Source organism: Podarcis muralis, chromosome 2, assembly GCF_964188315.1.
Source record: "Podarcis muralis chromosome 2, rPodMur119.hap1.1, whole genome shotgun sequence".
Classification (NCBI taxonomy): Eukaryota; Metazoa; Chordata; class Lepidosauria; order Squamata; family Lacertidae; genus Podarcis; species Podarcis muralis.
In genome coordinates, this window is record NC_135656.1 from 95,710,330 (window position 1) to 95,735,329 (window position 25,000).

The window sequence follows — 25,000 nt, forward strand, 5'->3', positions numbered from 1 at the left end:
TGAGGTTTGCCTCATTATTTATGCAATAAATAAATAAATCCCACCACTTGGTACAAATCTTTGCAACAATTGTTTCACTTCATGAAGTTGGGTTGAGACTATGGGTTGCATCCAATGCTGGTCCTACTCAGAGGAGGCCCAGCTGAAGTTAATACACAATACTAATTTAGGTTCACTAATTTCAGTGCATCTACTGTGTGTAAAACTTAGTTGGTACAACCCTGCCTCTTGTTTGATAGTTTGACGGGTGCAAACATTTTCCAGCAGGGAGCAGGAGAGCTGTGCTAAACCATGGCTTAACAGTACAAACTGCAGTTAATCTTTAACTATGGGCAGTAAAAGCAAGCCACAGTGGAAACAAGCCACCAAAGCCAATATAAGAAAGCTGGCTTGTTTTCATGGATCATAGATTAATCACAGTTTAGGATTTGGGCATAATGCAGAAGGAGAAGTTTCCAATCTCTTCTTCATGTCCACACTGGAGAGGGAGGAGAGAGAGAGAGCTCAAGAGCCTGTGTGGCACTGTGCCTCATTCTCAGAATACTAACTCATGATTAAGCATTGGGCACTTCATTAAAATGCCTTCTCAATGTTGCCATAATAAAACAAATGCCCACTCTATTCTGTGATAGTAATACAGTAGTACCGCTCTATTCTGCCTTGGTCAGACCGCACCTGGAATTGTATGTCCAGTTCCGGGTGCCACAATTTAAGGAGGATATTGATAAGCTGGAGAATGTGCAGAGGAGGCTGACCAAGGTGATGTGAGAATCTAGAAACCCAGCCTATGTTTCTATGATCCTCACTAGCACAAGAACAAATGACTGTTACTTTTCCAGTCACTTTCATTTTCTAGAGTTGGGTCATCTTTTTTGAATTATGCACCTACCTCTTTCTGTTTCCCATAGGTGTTTCATTGCTTTTTTTAAAAAAAAGTTTATAAACCTTTTTCAAAACATTTATATTCTCAATCAGCTAAATTATTATTTCATAATGTCTCCCACCAGCTCACTTCTCCACCAGCCTACCTTTTAGCATGACAATCATATCTCTCAAGATCTCCAACAAATTAGTTTCAACTGACCTCTTTCTCATCAGTCCATGTTGAAAACCTTTAATCACATTAGGCGTTCTAGTGCATTCCCATGTTGAATTCTGCAAAATTGTGCATCTTCATTCCCACCCCTCCTTTCCCCTTCCTCCCACCTTGCATCCTCAAGTGATGTTAAGCTAACCAGTCTGTAATTGCTTCTTACGTCACGTGGCTGTTCTTCGGATGAGAGTGTTAGGTTTGTCACTTTATAGTTCTCAGGAATCTGACCTGACACTAGAGAACTTCTGAACTGGAATGGTTCACTGGTTTCTGGTCAGATGTAATAATGATCATTTATTCCATTTTCTAAGCACTATATCCAAAGCAGTATATCCAAAGGCACTTTAAATAGACTGGGTGAATCTTGGCAGACGCTGAACAGAACTTTTCCAAATTTTAGCATATGTATTGTTTTATACTTCCATCTGGCCAACAGATATCTGAGTGCTTTGTATATTGCCACCCTTTTCTTGCCACTAAGATACTTACATGTGTCTCTAATATAACTTGCTGGTGTTTTTGCATACTGGTTGCTGGTGGCTTACAGCTATTGTGTATACATAAATCTGATTTAGCTCTCCAGCCAAATTTGCAAACAAGCAATGTTATCTGCGGAGACAAATGTTTTGTAACCCCATCCATCGCAGAACGAGATTACATGGGCACAATCCGCTCAGTGTTACACAATTTTATGACACCCCACCCCCCCAAACTGGAGAGATTTCAACATGTGCTTAACCCCCTCAAGTAAATCAATGTGATGTTCCAAGTGCTTGACTTCGGCTGAACTGTGAAACGGAAATAAGACAATTTTAAAAGCATGAGAAGAAATATGCCTTTCATTTTTATTTGCATGCAGTTTAACCATTTTCACTGGTTGTGTCGAGACATGTTAACTTTTCATAAAAGAGCAGGGCAGCCAGAAAAACTAAACAAAACCCAGACAAACCTCTGAGGAAACAGGGAAATAATTTAAATAAGCTTAATAGCTATGAGTCACACTTCTAAAGGTGATTTCTAGTTAACATTGTAGCACGTATATTATGTATTCTGTTTCAGGGTGCAATCCTGTTCCTGTAGAAATCAATGGTGAAAACCCTTTTGATTTTTAATGTGTCAGAATTGTAGACTTTAAAATAATGACTTCAGAACAACTGGACCACTTTTAAGCAGTATAAGCATGATCCATTGCACCAGACTTTAATGCTAGAACTGGTTAATAAAATAACCCCCATTGAATTCAATGGGACTCCCTTCTGAGTAGACATAGTTAGGATTGTGCTGCAAGTTGGATATCACCCAGTGTCTTTTCCTTGACTTCCTTTATTTTCTAGAGTTCGATTCTGTTTCTGGCGGTTATTTGAGAAGTGCTAATAGTATTTACTAGGTACTCTCCTTACAGTCCTATTTTATACCAAATGAAATGAGCTTACACAAAAGCATATGGAATAAGAAATTAAAACTGTAAGTAATAGATTACATTCTCGGACCACAAAATTGCTTATACCTGTTGGATGTTGTCTTTTTCTGACTGGCGTAAACAAAAGAAAGAGCTGCTCCTTTAGGAAGGTGCCTAAAGGAATAGAGACGCTTGCTGGAACATTTCTTTTAAATCTGAATTTCAATGTGTGTCTATCCGCATGCGCATTTAAAGCTAACGGTTCTGATGGCTCTTTAAATGCCATTTCAAATCCAGAGCATAGCGCAGGTGGTGCTAATATAGGACAGTCCCCTAGGCTCTTGTCGCCAGGAGTGGTACAGCTTGTTCAGTGTCTGCGTCCATATGGCAATCTGTCCCATTCACAGAAAAGACATTGTAGCTGTGCCTGTGGGTGCTGTGGTCAATGTAGTGTGAAAAGGAAAATTGTAACTCTCAGCAACCTATGCTATATGCACTTCCATTTGTTAGAGAATCCAAGTTGTGTGTGTGTGTAATTCTTAAATACCCAAGAAAATTCCCAAATCTTGCCGGGTTTATTTTTCTGTTTGTTTGTTTGTTTGTTTGTTTGTTTGTTTGTTTGTTTGTTTTCCTTCCGTGTGTGTTTGTGTGTATTTTTTCCTAGTACTGCAGGGTTAACTAAGCAGGTTGTTATTTGATAACATACCAGTTTGTGGTTACCTGGCTTTTAGTCTCAAAGGGTATCTTTGGTTGTTTAGAGCCAAACTTAATCGTGACACAGTCAGTACTTTGGTTATTCATGAGGTTTACCCCACTCATGTTATAAAGTAAGATTTTCTAATTTTAAGATCGAAAGGTGTTCAGAAGAGAAGGGGAGATGAGCCCTGCCCCTTCTCCCGCCTTAGCTCTCTATGCTCCATAGCTTCAGCCCCTACCTGCTTAGCTTTCTTCCAGTCTGAACTAGGGTGCCTAAAGTGATGGACTGCAGGTACGGGGGTGGTGGGATCAGGGATCAGTTCCCCTTACCCCAGACATGGCCAGATTTGGCCCTCCAGCTGTTTTGGGACTACAACTCCCAGCATCCCTAGCTAACAGGACCAATGGTCAGGGATGATGGGAATTGTAGTCCCAAAACATCTGGAGGGCCAAGTTTCGCCATGCCTGCCTTACCCATTCACACCTTCAATGTAGGACCCTCTATACCTGAACCCACTATACCCTGCTTTTAGGCATGAGCAAAGCAGACCTAGGAGTAATTAAAGCAGCTACCCCATCACAGCAGACCTACCTTGACTTATACGCTGTAAGTCAGGGCTGGGAAACTTGTCACCTTCCAGGTGTTGTTGGATTAAGCAGCTCCCATCAGCCCCAGCCAGCATGGGCATTGGTCAGGAATTACAGGAATGGTAATCCAACAATTTTGGGAGCACCATAGGTCCCTCACCCCTGCTTTAACACAACTCATCTTGAAGTGTATGAGTGCCCCAAAAGTTGAAGTATTTTGTTATATCTCTGAAGGTTGTGTGTTTATGTCTTTCATGCTCTTAAACATGCATGGGTGCATGTATAAAGGCAAATACAGTTTAGCAAGTCAAAGGTGACTGGTCCTGTTTCTAGGTCTTCATCGTTGCCTCCTGGAAGCTGCTGTTCCTTAACCAAAATTGCCTGTAATTTGGAAAAAAAAAAGGGGGGGGGAGTGCTTCTGTACAAGTAGCTTCCGTTGAAATCAGTGGAATTTAACTCAAAATAGATTTGAGGTGAAAAACTGTCTGGAACAAATTTGGCCTTTGTTTTTCATTAAGAAGGAGAAACAAGAAATTGTGTCTTTTGCCTTTCCTCCTCGTTTCAACTTTTTCCTGAGTCTGATTGTGATCTCCACAAAAGCCTCTAGAAAACATCTTGGCATCCAGTGATAAAACCCTTTCCGGGGTGCAGTACGGATCCAACAGCAGAGTAGGAAAAAAACGCATAGTCAAAGGGATTTCTTAATGAAGAACATGAAGGATGTGTTAAAAAAAATATCAAGAAAAGGTTTTAAAAATTTACAAAACAGCAAAACTGGGTGGTTGCTCCCGCGTCCCACATTGCCATTATCATGCCAAATGTTGTTCTGTGTTTGCGTGATTATTTGTTATGCTGTTCAGATAAACACAAACAAATAGAAAGCACAGCACCTGCAATAGCATATGATATTTACACTACCTGTATGATTCAGCTGGTTTTCTGAAGAAATAGAGACTCTTGTGTCCTATGGAATCGGATCGCTTTTTATAACGTGCAAATGAAGGAAAGCATGTCATACACCTGCTTGATGGTGTCGTCTTGCTATGCATTTTTCATTCCTCTCGTGTTGCACTTATGAAGAGTGAGGAGCAAAGACCAGCAGGAGAGGAACAAAGTGGGGGGGGGGGGGGAGTGGCTGATTCCTGAGCTGATGTGATTGCGGCTGTAGGGAAATGGTAGGACTTCTGTATACAGAACAATACAGTTAATTTCTTTTTAATTCTGAGTGTGGTCCACCAATTATCCCTGCTGCACCACTTTAGTTCTTCTCTAATAGGACCTAGATGGGATTGTGGTTTTTTTTAAGCCCTGCCTTTAAAAGAATAGATTTTGTACCGTGGTTGGATTTTGGGGGGATGATTCCCATTTGACGACTCATTGCATAGACATTGGGGCTTTTTCATCTCTTTTAATGCTGCCGCTCTGTTACTCTCTGGAGTGCTGGCAGAATCGGGCCCTCCTTTCATTTAAGGTGCAGTAGAAAATATTGTATACAGTATATGACCATTTTGTGCTGTTCTCCAGTTCAGTCTGATGTACAAGCAGGTGTTTAAGTTCAGACATATGCATGCTACAAAATTTAATGGGATTACTCATTTGCTTAAAGTTAGACATATGTTCCCCGCCCCCCCCCCCTTCTAAAGAATCCTGTTGAACAAGGGCCAGAGTTTTGCTTTTTTTTTCTTGCTTTTTTTTTTGGGTCCTCAAAATGAATCATATATTCAAGAGCATAAGGCATTTCTGTGTTAAAGATCAGTGAGAAAAATAGGCAAAATGTTAGTTTAATTAGAATAAAGTGATCCTAAGATACCGAATCAATCCAACTTTGTCTGAATAAATTAGAGAACTATGCAGAGAGGAATAAAATGAGATTTAACAAGGATAAGTAGAGTGTGGTTCTGATAGGAAGTTGAAAATCAAAATACATGTATAAAATGAAACATCAGCTTGGAAGAAGCAATTGTATGAGGAGGCAAGATGAGAAATTACAGTGCCTTCTTTTTATTAAAGGCTAATGTGATATTGGTGTTAATCACCTTCTTATACATTTTTAAAGTTGTTATTCCAATTATAAAATATAGAGCACCAGTGACACCAGTTAGGATGCTAAGAACAAACCTGAAGGAAAGATTTTTATTCCTACAACAAAAAAGAATACTGGTGCAAATACCGAAGTGAGCAACCAGAATGATAAAGGGTTTGAAGGGAATAGGCTGTGAGCTAAGATTAAAGGGAATTAAATATCTAGAGCCTAGGAAAATAGAGGCTATGGGAGGCCATGATGATAGTATGTAAGTACATGAGGAGACATTAAAAAGAGAAGGAAGGAGAAATTGTTCTCATTAGTTAGCAATGAAATGACTAGAAAATGCTGGGTCTTAAATTCTCCCTGTCAAAGTATTTCTAATGTGCTCTGCATTCCGGGTGCCTGGGTACCAAATTGAAATAAAAACTGAAGTGATCAGAGGAGGGGGAAATGCAGTACAATTAAATGGGTAAAGGAATCCACACCTCAAATTGGTGTTGGAATTTAAATTAGTTGACTCCTCTTTTACAGGCACAATGAAAAACTTACGAAGAAATTGGAGTTGTTTAGGCTTAGAAGGAATGCCTTTTTTCATATATGTTACTGTTTCTTTGGCAGCATCCACTGACTGCCCAGTTTTGCTATGGTGCTTTCAGGTCAAAACTGCATGTTAAATCCATAGTTTGGAGACCTGTTGAAGCTGTATATAACTGTCATTGGGGGGGGGGGGGCTGATCTGCCTCACTAAAGCAGCTGTTTAGTGTTGGGAGTGAAGCTTTCGTGGATGCCAGTCAGATCTTCCCTCCCATGGCAAGCAGCAACTTCCAAGAGCTAACTTGGGTTGAGAATAGAGTGCACTTTCAGTCCACATACAGTGGAACCTCGAGTTACATACACTTCAGGTTACATACGCTTCAGGTTACAGACTCCGCTAACCCAGAAATATTACCTCAGGTTAAGAACTTTGCTTCAGGATGAGAACAGAAATAATGCTCCGGTGGCACGGTGGCAGCAGGAGGCCCCATTAGCTAAAGTGGTGCTTCAGGTTAAGAACAGTTTCAGGTTAAGTACGGACCTCTGGAACGAATTAAGTACTTAACTCGAGGTACCACTCTACTTTCAGGTTAATGCCTAAACAGGACTACTTATGCACATGATTGCATACTTGATTCTTCTTCACTTGATTCCTGTGTTCTTTAAGATCAGAGGCTGAACGTTGTAATTTCTTCCATTGAAAAGCATAATGTTTTGAGTTGATGTGAGACAATATGATGCCATGAGTTGTGATGTTCCACTCATGCACAGATGCAAACCATCCCCTGAATGTTGCACACATAAAGCGATGAACCTGCCCTTAGAAAAACCAAATACTGTGTACATTTCTCATACTATGCTGTTCTTAAAGCCCTAAACAGCCTCGGCCCAGTATACCGGAAGGAGCGTCTCCACCCCACACCACCCCCCATCGTTCAGCCCGGACACTGAGATCCATCTCTGAGGGCCTTCTGGCGGTTCTATCACTGCAAGAAATGAGATTACAGGGGACCAGGCAGAGGGCCTTCTTGGTAGTGGCACCCGCCCTGTGGATCACCCTCCCATCAGATGCCAAGGAAATAAACAACTATCTGACTTTTAGAAGGCATCTGAAGGCAGCCTTGTTTAGGGAAGTTTTTAACGTTTGATCTTTTATCGCTAATAATAATAATAATAATAATAATAATAATAATATGTTGGGAGCTGCCCAGAATGGCTGGGGTATAAATAATAAATCGGTAGTAGTAGTAGTAGTAGTAGTAGTAGTACAGAACATGTAGTTCACAGTGCAGATTGGCCAGACATGGATCTGGAGGAAAGGAAAGGACTGCTTTGGAGAAGGTTGTCTTGGAAATTATGTTGGGGGTGGCCGTGGCCCTAAAGGACAGTGAGGACAGGTCTGTCTGGCAGACACCTGCTAGCACTTTGGACTGTTTTTAAATAGACGTATTTTTATATGGTATAAGTTGCCATTGGTGAATTATTTTAAAGTTTTCCTTAACCTTTATTTTATTAGGGTTGATGGAATGTTGCTGCATAACCCAGGAGTATTCTTGTTCTCAGATTTACATCCTTATTACATTTTTTTCTTAAATGATTCCTGGGCTTTGTGTTCTGTTTATATTCAGATAAGAAAGCATTTGTTTTGCCAATCAGTTCCTGTATACAGTGGTACCTCGGTTTAAGAGCAGTCCTGTTTAAGAACAATTCGGTTTACGAACTCTGCAAAACCGAAAATTGTGTCCCAGTTTGCGAACTTTACCTTGGTCTAAGGACAGAATCCGAACGGTGGAAGGGCACTGGCAGCGGGAGGCCTCATTAGGGAAAGCGCTCCTGGTTTAAGAAAGGTTTCGGTTTAAGAACGGACTTCGGGACTAAGTTCATAAACCGAGGTACCACTGTATTGTAATTTGTTACCCAAGTCTTGAATACTGACTTATCCCAGTGTTGGCAAACAAGATGATCACGGGTATTTTAACCTGGAAAAGAGGAGACTGAGAGGAATATCTAAAGCACTGTCACATGGAGGATGGAGCAAGCTTGTTTTCTCCTGCTACGGAGGATAGGACCCGAACCAATAGATTCAAGTTACAAGAAAGGAGATTCCGACTAAGCACCAAGAAGAGCTTTCTGATGGTTCAGCTGTGGAACAGACTCCCTCTGAAGGGGGTGGACTCTCCTTCCTGGAAGGTTTTAAAGCAGAGGTTGGGTGGGCATCTGTCATTGATGCTTTAGCTGAGATTCCTGCATTGTAGGGGGTTGGACTAGATGATCATCAGAATCCCTTTCCAACTCTACAATTCTATGATTCTAATATCTTCATTGTACATACATTTTTACCCTGGCCTTTGATACTATCTATCTACAGTGGTACCTCTGGTTGCGAACAGGATCCATTCCGGAGCCCCGTTCGCAACATGAGCAGAACGCAACCCGTGTCTGCGCATGCACGGGTCGCGATTTGCTGCTTCTGCGCATGCACTTGGCATCATTTTGAGTGCCTGCGCATGCACGAGTGGCGAAACCCAGAAGTAACCCGTTCCATTACTGTATCTATCTATCTGGACCCACTTTATTTCCGTGATTGCATGTTGTTTTGAACTGTTTTTAAAATTGTGTTTTAATTGTTCTAACTTGCCCTGGCACCTTGGGTTGAAGGGTAGGTAATTAATATAAATTAAAATAAATCTGTTTCTGTGCTATACATCTTTTCTTTCATGTTAACAAGCTCCAGGTTTTCCAGACATGGGACACCAAGGACTGCTGTGTTGTGACGTCTGTAACTCTCCACGAGATCCTAACTTTAACAAGGCAAATGGCAGTTGAGATTATCATTGAATTTAGTGGATGACATGCAGTACTTACAATGCAATGGTCATCCTAGGAAAGTGCAAAGTTTCTTTGTGGCTGCTGTCCACCTCAATAGTGTGTGCCAATAATAGCAACGGGCTCAGCCTCTTAAGGAGAACAAAGCTGACAATCACTAGATTTAAATTACCATCATTCCAGTGGCAGGGTCTCTGCATGAATATGATATCCTGATGGGATGTGAAATCCTCTAATTAAACATGATTTTAGAACCAGAAAGAGGAAAGAAAATGAGATGATGAGGATAATGGGCAAGAAAACTATGCATTTCAACAAAGAGCGAATGATAGGCACACAGGACATTGCTCCATCTTTTCCTTGGCAGATTGCTCAAGCTTGCTGTCTTTAAACTGTTTCAAATAGCCCAGTAACTGAGTCTCTGTAAGCAAACTAACAGGACATTAGCTGAACACATTCTTGAAAATTAGATGAATATTCTTATTAGCCTGTTCAAAACATCTTGTAACAAATATCTTGGGAATGCTGTGCACTTTTACATGACAGCGTGTTTCCTCTATGCTATACCATAACAATAGAAGGAGTGATATATACAGTGGTACCTCGGGTTACATACGCTTCAGGTTACATACACTTCAGGTTGCAGACTCCGCTAACCCAGAAATAGTACCTCGGGTTAAGAACTTTGCTTCAGGATGAGAACAGAAATCATGCTCCGGCGGCGTGGCAGCAGCAGGAGGCCCCATTAGCTAAAGTGGTGCTTCAGGTTAAGAACAGTTTCAGGTTAAGAACGGACCTCCGGAACGAATTAAGTACTTAACCCGAGGTATCACTGTATATGCAAGCATTTACTAAGACATGACCATTTGCAACCCATTGGTATGCGACACATGTGGTAAACACAAATTAAAGACATCTGCAGTGTGAAGAGGTTCTTTTTAAATAATAAACCTATATGAAATGCCCAGTAGCTGTCCAGCTTATTTGCAGAGACCAATTCATTGTAGTCTTGTATGCTAAGACCTAAGTTGTTCAGGACTTGTAAATTAATTCAGGGACCTTGAACCTGGCTTGGTAGTAGATGAGCAGCCAGTGCAGATATTTTAACAATAGTGCCACATGTTGTCAGCCGGGTGTCCCCATCAGCAGTCTGGCTGCCACATTCTACACCCGTTGGAGCTTCTGAATCAGGCCAAAGGGCAGCGCCACATACAGTGCATTGCAGTAATTCAGCCTCAAGGTTACCAATGCATGGACTGTAGTGGTCAAACTATTCCTAGCATAGAATATTCACTACTCTGTTGATGATGGCAGGGATCACTCTTTCCAATGGACTTGACAGGCAGCTTCCTTTAAAGCCTTTCACCTCCTCTCTAGGGTGAGGAGTCATCCTGCCAGTGGCGTAGCGTGGGGGGGTGCAGGGGAGGCCAGCCGCACCGGGCGCAACATCTGGGGGGGGGGCCCGCTCGCACTCGCAGCTCTCTGCCCCTACTAAAATCCACGGGTTAGGGGGCGCAAATTACTTGCCTTGCCCCGGGTGCTGACAACCCACGCTACGCCACTGCATCCTGCCCTTGAGATTGACTTTGCTTGCAGTTGGTAAACTCAGAGTAGACATGTACAGGACTGCATTGTAAGTATATGTTCTCAGCATGTGGTCAACATTCAGTGTTGTATTTTTAGAGATACTAGACTTCAGTATGGTACTTGTCAGATCACGTCCTGTTGAGATTTAGGCTTTCAGCACTTTTCCGCCTCTACGAAAGCTAGGGACCTATCAGGATAGTCCACCCTCAGAGGCTAAATGGATCCAACAAGTTTCCAGATGACTCTGGGGGATTTTCCAGCTCATATGACTAGTGCTCCTGTTGAAGCCCTGGCTGATCTTTGGAACATCTGGATGGCTCGGGCTGTTGACATGATAGCCCTGAGCACTCCCTCTGCTGCTTTGTGGAGCCCATTTGGCTCGCTGGTATACTCCAGAGCTTAGTTCAAACAAACAGGCTCACTATCAAGCCTACCTAGTGGCAGTGAAGGCAGCAAAGAAGGCATGCTTTACTGTCTCCGTTGCATCCTCATTGTGCCATCCAGCAGAGCTTTTCCAGGTACTGTGGGGCCTTTTACAGTCTGGCCTGAAGGAGATGGCAGACCTGGCAGCAGCTCGCTGTGACTTGTTTGCAAAGCATTTTGATGATAAAGTCACTAGCATCCACCAGGATCTTGACTCGGCTGTTACAGCAGTTAAATCTCAGGGGGTTTCCAGAGCACTGTCTGGTCCTGTTGTGTTGGATAGGTTTCAGTTAGTAAGGCTTGACGATGTGGACAAAGATAACTTGGATCGGTCAGGATGACCACTTGTGCTCCTGCCCTTGTGGCTGATAAAAACTAGCAGGTAGGAGGGGATAGCTGGCTGGGCCGGGGTGGTGATTAATGCCTCTCTGCGATAGGGAGTGTTCCCTGCCTGCTTGAAGGAGGCAGTGGTAAAACTGCTCCTTAAGATCTTTGGATTAAGGGTGGTATACTAAATTAATTGTTTATTTGATTTTTGCCTTGGGTTGCTGTGTGAAGACAGATTCACTGGTATCAAGAAAAAGCATGTCACAAAATTCAGACTACATTTCTAAACCCATTCAAGGCTGTACTCTCTGCAACGCTCTTGAGGATCATAGAATAGACACTGAAGGTTGTTGCGGAAATTTTAAAGGTCTGTCTAAGAGTATAATTAGGCCTTTATGTTTTTAGAACAGTATTTTTATTGATATAAGTCTATTAAGAACAGTTCAGGGTTGTTGTTGTTTTTTAATTCTGTGCTAGCTATTGAAGGGAAAAATGAATCTCTTTATACTTTATTAAATGAGCACATACTCTACAAGTCATTGACATGCAGTAAGGATGGTACCTAACAATGCCATTTCTTTCAGTCAGTAGTGCACTTAAAAAACAGTTTTGGTCTAGAAAATGTATAGGCTGTGCTATCGTGCGTGCTGAAAAGTGTGGTTTGCCATTGTGAGTACTTGAATAGTCATGTCTTTAGTGACCTCAAGGTTAGGCTGCTATAATACATTCTATGTAGGGCTGTCCTTGGGGAATTGTTCAGAAGTTTCAGTTGGCAGAGAACATGGACTTGCCTTTGACCAAGAAGTACTTCACTGTTTCCCCTGACCCCCTGGTAGCCCTACTGTCCATCCATTCAAGAGGATAATGCTAATCTCTAAATCTTTGAACAGTCTGCTAGAAGTCTACCGCTTTTCTATGTCTTGTGGCAATTTCTAGAGCCAGGAGCGCACCTGAGCCTATGCATATGCTTTTACTGTCTGGACGTGGCACATAGAGAGAGCCGTTCTCAGTAGTTTTGTCAGTTATGAAACTAATTTTCTTTAGCGGTTCAGGGCTGCTCCATCCATGTCGGGTTTCCTAGCCAGAGCCTGTTTTTCATGTGGTGGTGGGGAGTGTATTCCATTGTATGTGAAAGTTGCCCCTGTGTCTCAACCAGTATATTGATTTTAAAATAGATTTATTTCACCAACAACAGGCGTAAACCACCTGCCAAATTATTCTCAGATTTCAGCTCTGAATAGTGACCCACCTAACCGATAGTAATTGGAGCAGATGAGATCCCCTCCAAGTCTTGTTTGGGCCTGGAACCAAAGTTACTCCTCAGAGTATAGAATACAGGAAGCTATTTGTCTGCCCTTTTCTACTACATCCCAGAGATGGGTAGGTGTTTTCAAGTTATTAAGAGTGAATATGATGATCTGGCTCAAACAGCACGCCTGTTCTTTCGCCCAGTGTGAATCATGAATCCGTACTGTAATTTCACATACAGTTCTCTGTTCATTTAGACTTCTTCTACAGTTGCAATATTTTACTTTTTCTAGAGCCTTTTTAAAATCCCTGTTTGTGTGGGCATCTTGTTTCTGCTGTGCCTGTTTAAAGGAAGGCCTTGTCTGAGTGGGTGCAGGTCGCCAATGTGAAACAATTAACTTCTTTGGGGGCGGGGAAAATGTTTCACGCTCTTTGCAGCGACATGCATGTTACATTTATTCCCATATATGCCATAAAGGTATAAAGAAAACAGTCATATTTTCAAGCACATAAGTCACATGCCAAAGAACTACAGCCACTCACGGCTTCCTGGCAAATATTAATCACAGCTCGCCTTGTCTTGAAACATGCATCTTCCCTTCTCACTTGATGTTCATTAGGAGACATGTAGTGTGCATAAAGCACCGAGGAACCAAAATATGGCACTGCTCCAGTATATTGATAATTTACTAGGATGTTTCTTCAAATAAAGTGAAAAGAATTTTTCCCCTGTGCGTTTTTCATATAATGTGATTCAGAGTGGATTAGAGCATGCATAGAGCAGCCATTGGCTGGCCAGTGGATAAAACATCACCATTTCTGCATTGCTGCGCAGTGTAGGGGGCAGCAGTCTTGGCTGCGTCTGGATTTCAGGGGAGATTGCAGTGTGGGGTCAGTGATCTTGGCTTTAGGTTCCCATTTAACTACACATCCTGTTATTGGCAGCTCTCTTGATTTTACCCAAGGACTTCTGAGAACTGCTGTTGGTACTACTTCAGTTCTGCCTCTCTCTCTCCCTTATTTTCCCCAAGTAATATGAATAGCACAAAAAATGGTTTCATTTTTATTTTTCACATGGAATTTAATTGTGAGTATGGGGGGGGGGAAATAACACTGTCAGCACTTAATGGCAATAGTTCAAGAAACATGAAGCATAGTCCTGGCATGATTGTTTTCAGTTCTGAATTACAAACCTTTTTGGATAGTACAGGGGAACGGGTCTTACTGATTTTCCCAATTTTTTGGTGCATATTTATATAGATAGTGGGGGTTTTGTTACTACAGCTATATCTTGGGCATGCAAATTATGTCATTTTTCAAATATAAAATGAAAATGAAGATTTTTAGGATTCTGCAAAAGCCACCAGATTACATATTAGAAAGCAGTGTTCATGATTCATAACATGAACACAGCTGTGCAGAATTCTATATACACTCACATATAGGGCTCAGGGGATGTATGCATAAAATTGGCGAGCGCTATTAGTCTTTATTAGATATATTTAAAAAAACAGATTAGGAACTAGATATGTGGTTTGCACTGGCATTTACAAGTTGGCAACTATAGAACACATGGACATTTTGTCCTTTCCTTGTTGCATTTGTGTGGCTTTTGTGCTTGCGATTTAAAATGTTTGCAAAGTCTGCCAGGTACTGAAGCAAAAAACACAGACATAGCTACAATTTTTTTTCATTGATCCTAATGGGCTGCTAATATGAGTGCCTGGTTTCCCACTCTTCTGTTCATGTCAGTTGATAACAAGTCAACAAAACACAGTCTTATATTCAGTTTAAAAACAGCTGGGTGTGATATAACATCAGCTGTAAATCCCCCTAGCAGAGCTTGTCCTAAAATGGACCTTCTTCTACCTCCAGTATGAAGCTGAATTGTCTACTAAGGAAATAAATTGGTGCTCTTCTCTTTTTAAAAACTGTAGCCCTACTACTCGCAGCTGAAAAACAGTTTATTGAAATATACTTATATCACATAGCAAGACTACACATAGATAACATGTCTTTATGTGTAACTTTATCTGACTCATATTTTATTACTGAGACTTTGACAGAGTTTGGATGTCACGATGAACAATGGTTTATCGTGATGAGAACACGTCTAGCCTTCCCTGTGCTCCCTACAACTCCTACCAGGGGGAATACAGAAGTTTTCTTTTCCATTTTTATTTCACCACAGTTTGCTGTGCCATCCAAACTTCACAAGCTGTGGGCAATCTTAAATATGGTTTGTTTGAAACCACCCATCTTGAAACCATGCTTTATGACGCTGTCTTGTTTCAGCGTGCATAAGTTTAACCACAGTTTACAGTGGTACCTCGCAAGACGAATGCCTCGCAAGACGGAAAACTCGCAAGAAGAAAGAGTTTTCCGTTTTTCGAGGTTCTTCGCCAGACGAATTTCCCTATGGGCTTGCTTCGCAAGAAGAAACTGTAATTTACATTACAGTTTAATTTAATTTACATTTGACTGTAATTTACATTACATTCAAAGTTTATTGTGACATCCAAATTCAGAAACCACACAAAACAGTTTGCTGTTATTCTTATCTATTGAAAGTACAGAGGTTGTTGCCATCTGTACTAACCAATATAGTGGTCATGAATATGATTTGCATCGATTGATCGATGGCTATCCTTCCAAGGGGCTCAGGGTGGCATATGTTACCTTCGCTCCCTCCACATTTATCCTCATAACACTGTGAAGTAGTTTAAGCTGAATGATTGTGAATGGCCCAACACTGCCCAGTTAGCTTCCTGGCTGAGTGACGATTTGAGTACCCCTCTCCCTGGACCAAGTCTGGTGTTCTTTCCAAAGCAAGACACTGGCTCTGCTAGAAGGCGTCTCCAATACCTCAAAGCTAACAAAGCACGCAGGATAATCTCAAACCTCCCTGTAACTAAGCTCAAGTACACATAATTGACACAACAGCACATTTTGACATTCTGACCTGCTGTGGGTTTTGTGTATGCAATGGGAGGATTAAAATGTGCGTGAGGGTACACTGTAAAACTATGTGATAGCTCAAACCTACAACAGTCTGTGTCTTATATTTAGGTAGATCACACCAGAATCTGTTGCAGCCCAAGAATCACATGTTGCAGCAACATTTTCCCAACCAATTTTTCTTCTCCACTATTTCAGTGATGGGCTTCCAGTTGCTGGAATTTAATTGCTGGTGGAAATTAATGTACATTGCGGCAAATGATTCTTGTACTGCTATGCAAACTACAAATTAAATTGATTTCCAACTTGGAGATTAACCTATGCACTTGAAAAGTAATAGGTGTAGCATCTTTTTACCTATTTCCAGTGATGGAAAAATTAGGGTAACAGGCATAGAGAAATTTTCAGTTCCATTGAGAAGTTTTCTGATGCCCTAGACCAGACATGTCCAACGCGTGGATCGTGTAAAGCAGTGTTCCCCAACCTTGGGCCTCCAGCTGTTTTTGGACTACAACTCCCATCATCCCTCGCTAGCAAGACCAGTGGTCAAGGATGATGGGAATTGTAGTCCAAAAACAGCTGGAGGCCCAAGGTTGGGGAACACTGGTGTAAAGGATTCTGATCAAGCATTACCAAGGCCTCAGGGTGCTTCTGCCCGCCGGCATCTCCCATGGCCACCAGGCGCCCTCAGCGAATGCTCGGCCACAGCCACAACGACTCCACAGGCACTTTCCCCACCTTTCCAGCTCCAGCCTAGCTGCATTTACTCGAAAGAAAGCCACTGTCCCCCCTTCCCCACGGAGCGCTTCCTCTGGTAAAGAGGGAATTGGACATTTTAGGGCATGTTGGCTTCCCGCATGCCAAGGGCCCTGGGAGGGGGCTGGTGGGTGGGTTAATAATTTGTTATTATTTCAATAATAATAATAATAATAATAATAATAATAATAATAATATATCCTGCCCATCTGGCTGGGTATCCCCAGCCAAATATAATATTAGAAGTGACTCCAGATGTGGTTCATCTCTACTCCCATCAGCCCCAGCCAGCATGGCCAATGGTCAAGGATGACAGGAACAACAACACCTGGAAGGACCACAGGTTCCCCATCCCTGCCCTATACGGTCCCTCACATGCTTTTAGGTCAGCTGGAGAGGCTGTGCTCATGGCCCCACCTTCACAAGATCCTTAGGAGGCAGTGACAAGAAACAGGGCATTTACCATAGTGGAGAAATGTGGTTGGCCCCCCACAGTGAGTAGTTTTAAGAAATAAGTAAATACATTTAAAAAAAAAAATCAACAAGCATTTGGTTGAAGAGCTTTTAATTTTCTGTTTTGCTGATCAGCTACTCTGCTGGTTGCTCTGTAGCTTATGGAATTTTATTGGCGATTTTAGAGTGGTTTTGTTTTGTTTGTGTGTATCATACATGTTGGTTTTTGTATGCTGCTTTGGGGTTCTTTATATTGGAGGAAATGTTTGATATAAGTCTAAGTAATAATGAAAACCCTTACAATTCAGCCAGTAAAAATATCAAATTGCTCATTCTCTTGTTCGCCAAAAACAATTATGAAGTAAGATTTTACACTGATTTATAACATTTTCATATGTGTTGAATATGACCGGGGGGGGGGGGAAATTGGGGGTTCCAACCCCTATTTGTAGTTAATGCCTGATAGAGACACATGTATGTCTATTATTATTTTTACATCTTTTTGCTTTTGAGCTTGCAGCTTGCAAGACAGTCAGCTGAACACACACACACACACACACAAAATTTGGGAGAAGAAATGAATGTGGACAAAAAAGTGCACCCTTCAAGATAACTGACATTTCTTCTTTTAAAAAGTCATTTAAGGTTATGGAAATTGTCAGGAGAAAATAATTTCCTTTGCTGAAGAGGTTTCCATGCAGAAGTTGAGTAAAGATATTTCAGAACATGGTTCATCAGTTAATGCAACAGATACATTTCCCTGAGCACCACATGGCCTGGATCAAAGCATCTCATGACTTGGAGCAGTGTGGCCAAATCATTATGTATTGATTGGAATCCTGCTAGAGTTTTAACTCTTCGATGTTTGAAAAGGTGCTTCCCACCCCAGCCACCTTTTTACAAGCTCTGTCTTGGTGGCCTAGGTAGCAGTGCTGCTGTTAATGGCACCCTTCGGTCCCAGTGAAATGACAGAATTCCCTTTTTGCTACGTTTCTTGTTAAAATGAATTTTATAGTTGGGAAACATTCACTGTATGCTAAGAAATATGAACAGACCTGCAAGAAGAGGAGGGGAGCATGCAGGTCTGTTGTGATAGGGTTAAAGATGCCATAACACAGATAGGCGTGCTTTTCTTTCTTTTTGTCTTACACAGTATTTTGGAGCACCTATAACCCTCAAAGTTACTTAAGATGCTAGATATAAACTGCAAGGGTATTTAGTCTTCCATCTGCTGTAAATATGCAATTTTCAAACACTTTTTGTATCTAAGACCTAAAGCTACACTGTCAGATGTTCCCAGCATTCACTTCCTATGTTTATTTCAGTTCTTAACAAAACTTCTAATTAATTAATCAATCAGACACACATAACCTGCTTGCTACCATCCCGACACATTTGCGACTCTTCTCTTGTAAAGCTCAAAGGAGGGCTTCCTTGAAACAAAACGGAATTGTGCGTTCCTGAATATTTCATTTTTTAATGTGTTTTTACTTACATATTTTGCTTTCAACACTGCAGCAAGTTAAAGTCATTCAAAGCACCACCTTATAATGCTTTCCTGCTTTTTTCCCTTCTCCATCAGTTTATCCCACGAAGAACACTCTCATAGCCATCCGCTTTATGGGCACGGAGTATGCAAATGGCCAGGCTGTGAAGCAGTATGCGAAGATTTCCAGTCATTTCTAAAGTAAGAATATTTTATTTATTTTTTTGGCATTTCATGTATTTCATTAAGCATGAATCTACCTTCGGATGAGCTGAAAATAGCTCCTGCTGTCGGTGGCTTTCTGTCAAAGGTGTCTGTTGTAAATACATATGATGTGCAAGTTGTGTTGTCCTCAGTAAAGCCTGGGCAGAAGGACATTTCAGGGTGACTGCCAAAGGACCTCCCTCATCCGGCACAGTCTGAAATCAACAGATTACTGGGTTCAGCTCTCCTGCATGTGCAGATCGCATCCAGTAGTGTTTGGGTTTTTATGACAGTCATTCTGTCACCAAACCTTAGATCCAACACAGAAGCAATAGAGTCTATCCTCCTTATTTAATTGATTTTGTAACTGCTTTTATTGAATACAGACTGGCAAAACTACATGCATCGTTAATTGTGTCACATAAGTATCTAATAAGCAAAGTCAACACTACTTAAATTAAATTCTAATTATATTAATTGAGCCCCTGTAGTTTGACACAGGCTTCTCCTCACTACCAAAAAACAAAAACAAAACAGTGTTAAATGCGGTATAAAAGTTACCTTACTGACAAGTTGGTACGGTACCTGCAGGCATTCCATTTTTGTAAATTGTAGTCTGTTTTTGTATTTACCACTGTCGTTTTGGAAACTACCACTGACAAAGGTGCTCTTTCTAACTTCCACATTTCACATGTTTGCCAGTCGATCTGTCTTGTGTTGCCTGTTTATACAACTGTCCGCTTTTCCACGCATCCTCCAGCCTCCAGCTGGCCCCAGAGCTTCGATTCTAGTTGTGGATATTTTTGGATACAGTATTTTTGGTCTGGATTGGAGAGAGAGCAGCAGAGAGGGCATTTACAGAGTGTTTAGAGGATGCTCCCCACTTAACGTGGTTGTCGCTTATGCGCTTGGGGGCCTGGTACCTAACCCCCTGCCTAAGTGGGGGGAGGCCTGTAGTCAGTTCTATGCCATATTGTCTGTGACCCTCATAGCCTTTCATAACTTAACTCTGTTAACATTGCTTATGCGATAATTTCATGGGCACAAAGCATTTTTCAAAAGGGGCAAATATTTTATAATGCCCTCAATTCTCCTAGATAAGAAAATAAGTTGGGAGTCTTGTTTTTGTTTTATACATTCTGAGAAATGAATATAATAAAGGCTGGAAAAGAAAAAAGAAAAAACAGAAAAAACCAAGGGTGGTTTTTTACACACACACACACACACACCCCACCTGTAATCATTTTGTAGTGTTTGTTCCTAAGGTAAGGAACACTACAAGGCCTTTGATTTTAAAGATAAATTCTGTTCAAATAACAATCCTAGTTGTCTTTCACTCACAGCTAACAGGAGGATGCTTATCAGTATCAGCAGATACATAAGCTATTGTACACATTCATTTCCCTGTTTCTTTTCAAAATAAGTTGCAGTTTTACACAAGGGCTTTCTGTGTTTTCTCTTCCCTCCACCCCTTGAGGCAGTCAGCCACTGGTTGTCATGCAATTGTACCATCAGTTAGAGCTAACTGCTACCAGCAGGTGATTCTGCTAAATCTAATGAAACCAACACACCCTGCATTGCCTCGAATACAGAAAAACAAAAACAAGCCCACTTTTTACTGCTGTGACAGAATGGTCTCATTCTCTGCAGCAAGAAAACAAAAATGCAGGCAGATTTTGTATGCTCTGCCTCAAATATCTAATGCTGTATAATATGGGAGGCAGTAGCAGGGCCACTGGGCTTCTTTTCTTCTTTTATAGATAAATGCCATTCTTGGGCACACAGGTAGTTCTTTGAAATTAAAGTACATGAGGGCTGATGAGGCATGCACCTTTTTGGCACCCATGTAGTAATTTGATATGCAGTAAGCACTCCCAATAGTCACTGCATAATTCAAACCTAGGGGTAGTAGGGTAAACACATGCAGTTTGGGGGGATCCGTCCAATCTAGATGCTTTAGAACAGGCGTCAGCAAACTTTTTCAGCAGGGGGCCAGTCCACTGTCCCTCAGACCTTGTGGGGGGGGCCTGTACTATATATTTGGGGGGGGGGTGAACAAATTCCTATGCCCCACAAATAACCCACAGATGCATTTTAAATAAAAGGACACATTCTACTCATGTAAAAACACACTGATTCCCGGAACTTCCGCAGGCCGGATTTAGAAGGCGATTGGGCCAGATCCGGCCCCTGGGCCTTAGTTTGCCTACCCATGCTTTAGAGCAGAGCTCTAAAAGAGGGCGGTCCAACGTGCAGCCTCATGTGTCCCTCAAGGCCTTTTTTGCTGGCCTTCAGCAACATTTGACATCCCCCTCCCACCAGGTAATAAGCGAGGTGCTGGGTTTGGAGAAGGAGGTGTGAGGGCTCTGACAGCATCCTAGAGTCCTCCAGCCTACTTATCAAACCCCAGTGCCTCACTTAGCTGGCTTTAGAAAGGCAGCACAAGGGCTGGGGAGGGGGTGTCTAATTTTGGGCTTGCTGCCCTCCTATACAGCAAGGCAGTGAGCAGCCTACAGGTTCCATGTCAAAGTACTCTTGCAGTACCGCCCTGCTCTAGAACAACCTTCATCAACCTGATACTCCTTTCGGTGTTTGGGGCTATCACTCTCATCAGCCACAGTCGCTAATAATCAGGGATAGTGGGAGTTGTAGTCCAAAACCTCTAGAAAAAACCAGATTAGGGAAAGCTGCTCTAGAAAGTGCATGGCTGAATCTACCATTAGTTTAGGATATCCCAGTAAAATGGATTAATTCTTTTAGGGACAGCCACCCCCCACCCCCCGGGTGGATGAGGGAAGGATTCCAAACCCAAGATCCATTGCAGTGACTGCGGATTCAGCAGATTTCTGGCTAAACCCAGCAGATTCCCAGCATAGCACCCTCATCTGGGTTTAGGTGGGTCTCAGATGGTTGAGCTGAGACAGATGGATCTTATGCTGGCATAAACCACAAAAGAGTGGATGTTCTGGAGGCCGTGAGGGATGTGTCTGAGCAGGGGAACTTCCTTTGGTTCATAACTCAGTTCAGCTTGGTCACATGACTTGGCAACTCAGCAGAACTTAAGCCAGCAAAATGAATAAGTCAAACTCTGTTTTAGAGTCTTGTTTTCCCTTTGCTAGGCTTAGGTATAGATCTACCCCCAAGCAAAGTATGAAACAGGGGTGATTTATGCTGGCTTAATTTAAGCTAAATTGCTCCTTAGAACCCTATGCGGGTCACTGCCATATGGGCATACTATGCAGGATGTTCTTGAGTACCTTTATATAAAAAACTGTAGTAGTTTAGTTAGGTTTTCATTATTTCCAAACTCTACACCCATATTTTCTCGAAAACATATAGCTTGCCTGTTTTGGGAACGTTGGAGTGTTCACAGTTCCAGCACAATGCTGAACCATGATTTGCTGTTATATCTGAACCCTACAGCAGCTTTCCAGAACTGGTTTTTAAGGACTGCCAAAGGGAGGCTATTAAACCATGGTTTGACATTGGTTTCCAAATCATAGCTTGCACCAAGGCTATTATGACACTGTTATGTTTAAATTCACATACCATTTACAAACCACATGTCTGAATTAAAAGGGGGGGGGCAGTTGAAAATGAAGCATAATTTAACTCCTTTCTGGTTGTTGTTGGGTTGCCGACTTTGTTTTCCAGTTGTATGCCTCTCCTGCAAAGCACAGATGGGCAGGCTTTCGTGGTACAATTTTGCTCCAGGTACTCCATTATGGAGCCTAGAGAACACCCATAGGAGAATGTGATCTAGCAGTGTGTGCTTGCTGAGAGCTCTTCCCAGGAGAATGCAGAGAAGAAGCATGTGAACAGTATGCACATTTATTATGGGGAAAGGGGGACAAAATGTTTTTGTTTTTGGAAGTTTCCCTCCTGGGGAAGGAAGATGTTGTTAGTGACCTGAACAGAGCAAAGATGGGCAACTAACTTTGGGAAACCTTTGTTTCTACCCTGTAGTGACTATATGCCCATTTAACTTTAAGGGGGAACTCTTTTCATAATATTGACAAACACTGTTTCAACATATTTTCAGTAGGGACTACCCAAAATGGTACTTCAAAACCCCAGTGGGGTTTTATCCAATATTTTTTACATCTCTCTCTCTCTCTTCCTCTAAACCAAATTATTATTTTGCAAGAGTAAATAACTTTTGACACAGTAGCCTGCATAGTATTCATGTGCATGTATGTGTGCTTGTGGTTTTGGAGTGCTTGTAGGAGCAGTAGTAACACATTAGAATATATATTTAAAACGGAGGTTTTTGTCATTTGTAAATGGAGGCTTGCTGGTAATCTGCATCATGTGAATTTTAGTTTTAATAAAACTGAGGAGGGCTTGTGTGAAAGAAACTCTCTCGGCACACTCTGCAATGTTTTCACAAGTGTTTTTATCATGGCAACATCTTGTTTACTTTAGTTGCTTGCCTAAAACTACTTGGAACATGTTAAGAAAACATTTCAGGAAAGCTTCTAAAAGAGGCTTTTGTTTAGCAGCCACTGTGAGGCTGCTCAGCTCACAAAGGTGTTAACTTTCAACCCCTTAAGCACTTCCACATGAAATTCCAGCAACTATGCTTGTGGTTTTTGGGAAGAAAAAGTGCACATTAAAGAGATCAGGTATATGCTAATACACGTTGAAGGAAGGCCGGAAATCATAAATTGTTTCAAATGCATTAATTGCTATTATTTGCGTGTCAGAAAGTTTTAGAGCTGAAGTTACCTCCAGAGTTAACAAAACAGAGACTTCTGGTAAAATTGGTGCAATGTTAGAAGAGGAGTGTGTAGGGGGAGGAAAGCCTACATATATCGAAGCCTGTATATATACCAAGGATATGTATGGTCTTAAAATTCAAACACATGGCCCTGGCAGTTCACTTCTTCAAACATACATAAAATAGGTGGCTGGCTAAAGGTTTTCCATGCTGTTAATCTCCTGTAAGTGACTTAACAGGATGACCAAAATGTATGAAATCTTTTCTGTGTGAAATATACCTTGCCTATTAACAGATCTAAAAACACACACACACACACACACACACACACACACACACACACACACACTTCATTTTATTCCTCAGATTGTCAAACGTGCAGAGTGGAGTTCAGATTTGAATGCCACAGGTTTTTACAGCATGCTTATTAACCTCACTGACATTGTACGGAAGTTCAAGACCTTTCCAATAGTTGCATCACTTAAAAAGGTCAGAGTGGCCTAAATACCACACTGCCCTCTAGTGATGTATATAATATTAGAAGTAAAAGTTTTAGCGAAGTGGCCCAAAGATATTATCACAACTATCATTACTTTGTATCGTTTTAATCTGGAGATAAGAGTTACTTGGTAATCCTCTTTTACTTCGTTTGGTCAGCTTTCCAAGTGGACAGAGGATATTTGTTGTGTGCTGTGTACTGTGCTGGAACAAAACCCCTTGTCTTTCATAACCACATATGGGAGTTTTAGGTGCTTAGTTTATGTTTCCCACTTTTAATTTCCGGTATCTAATCAGAAAGCATTACTTAAGAGACAGGGATCATCTTTGTTTCATACTTTTTATTGACACCATCTCCCACATTATTGCTATGTCTAAATGGTAAAATTTATTATTAGCAGTAGTGTCACAAAAGTCTGAGACAGCGATTTTCCTTTCAATAAAAGTAGTTAAAAACCTTTTAGAAAATCCATAATTTTGATTGCTGGTACTTCATAAATGTATAACTGGTACTTTTTAGCTGTCTCTTTAGGGAAAAATGAGTTTTATCACCTGCAGTACCTGGGTTAATGAAATTGTATGTTGGAATTTAGCCAGAATGAAAGATGAGATCATTCCGTGGTACTGGTATTAGCAACAGGTCTCATATAAAGCTTTGACGCTTAAGGCAAGTATAATTACAACTGTGTGCATATGTGATTATTTGTCATTTTCAAAGTTCCTGTACTTTTGAAATAAAATGAAAACATTACCGTAAAGGTCCCATGGTCTGAAAAGCTTTAGCAAAGCAGAAAAGAAATATACACATGTTCATCTTTAACTAGAAAATTAAATTGCTTGCTTTAAATTTGAGCCTCAGTTTCCTGCTCAGCCCTTTACAAAAATACAACTTACAGTTCAAATTTTAAAGAAGTGTTGCCTTTCCCCTTCCCATGTCTAATTGTTTGTGTGGATATTAGCCGTCCAGGAAATCCCATACTAAACAAATACGAATCCAAGAGGATCTTGTGTTCTTCCACAGGCAGCTCAGGATATTGTAGACAGTTACAATGATTTTATTTTTTCCCTTTTTGCAACCTGGTATTTATTGTATTTATTTTATGTATGCTGCCTTCTTTCAAAGACGGAGAGTCAGCTGTCAAAACGGACTATTTCAGTCCAAAGGGAAGCACTTGATA

General features: G+C 41.3%; 1 protein-coding gene across 26 annotated transcripts in view; it reads left to right on the forward strand.

Moving 5' to 3' along the window:
- Positions 1 to 25,000, forward strand: part of FOXP1 (forkhead box P1) — a 526,973-nt gene that overhangs the window by 443,678 nt on the left and 58,295 nt on the right. For all 26 annotated transcript variants that reach the window (XR_013392008.1, XM_028719402.2, XM_077925035.1 and 23 more), the window contains one exon: positions 18,497 to 18,601. Coding sequence is in view for 25 of the 26 variants with exons in the window: in XM_028719402.2 (XP_028575235.2) it covers positions 18,497 to 18,601 (105 nt within the window). In the remaining variant the exon portion in view is untranslated. The remainder of the gene's footprint in view (positions 1 to 18,496; positions 18,602 to 25,000) is intronic.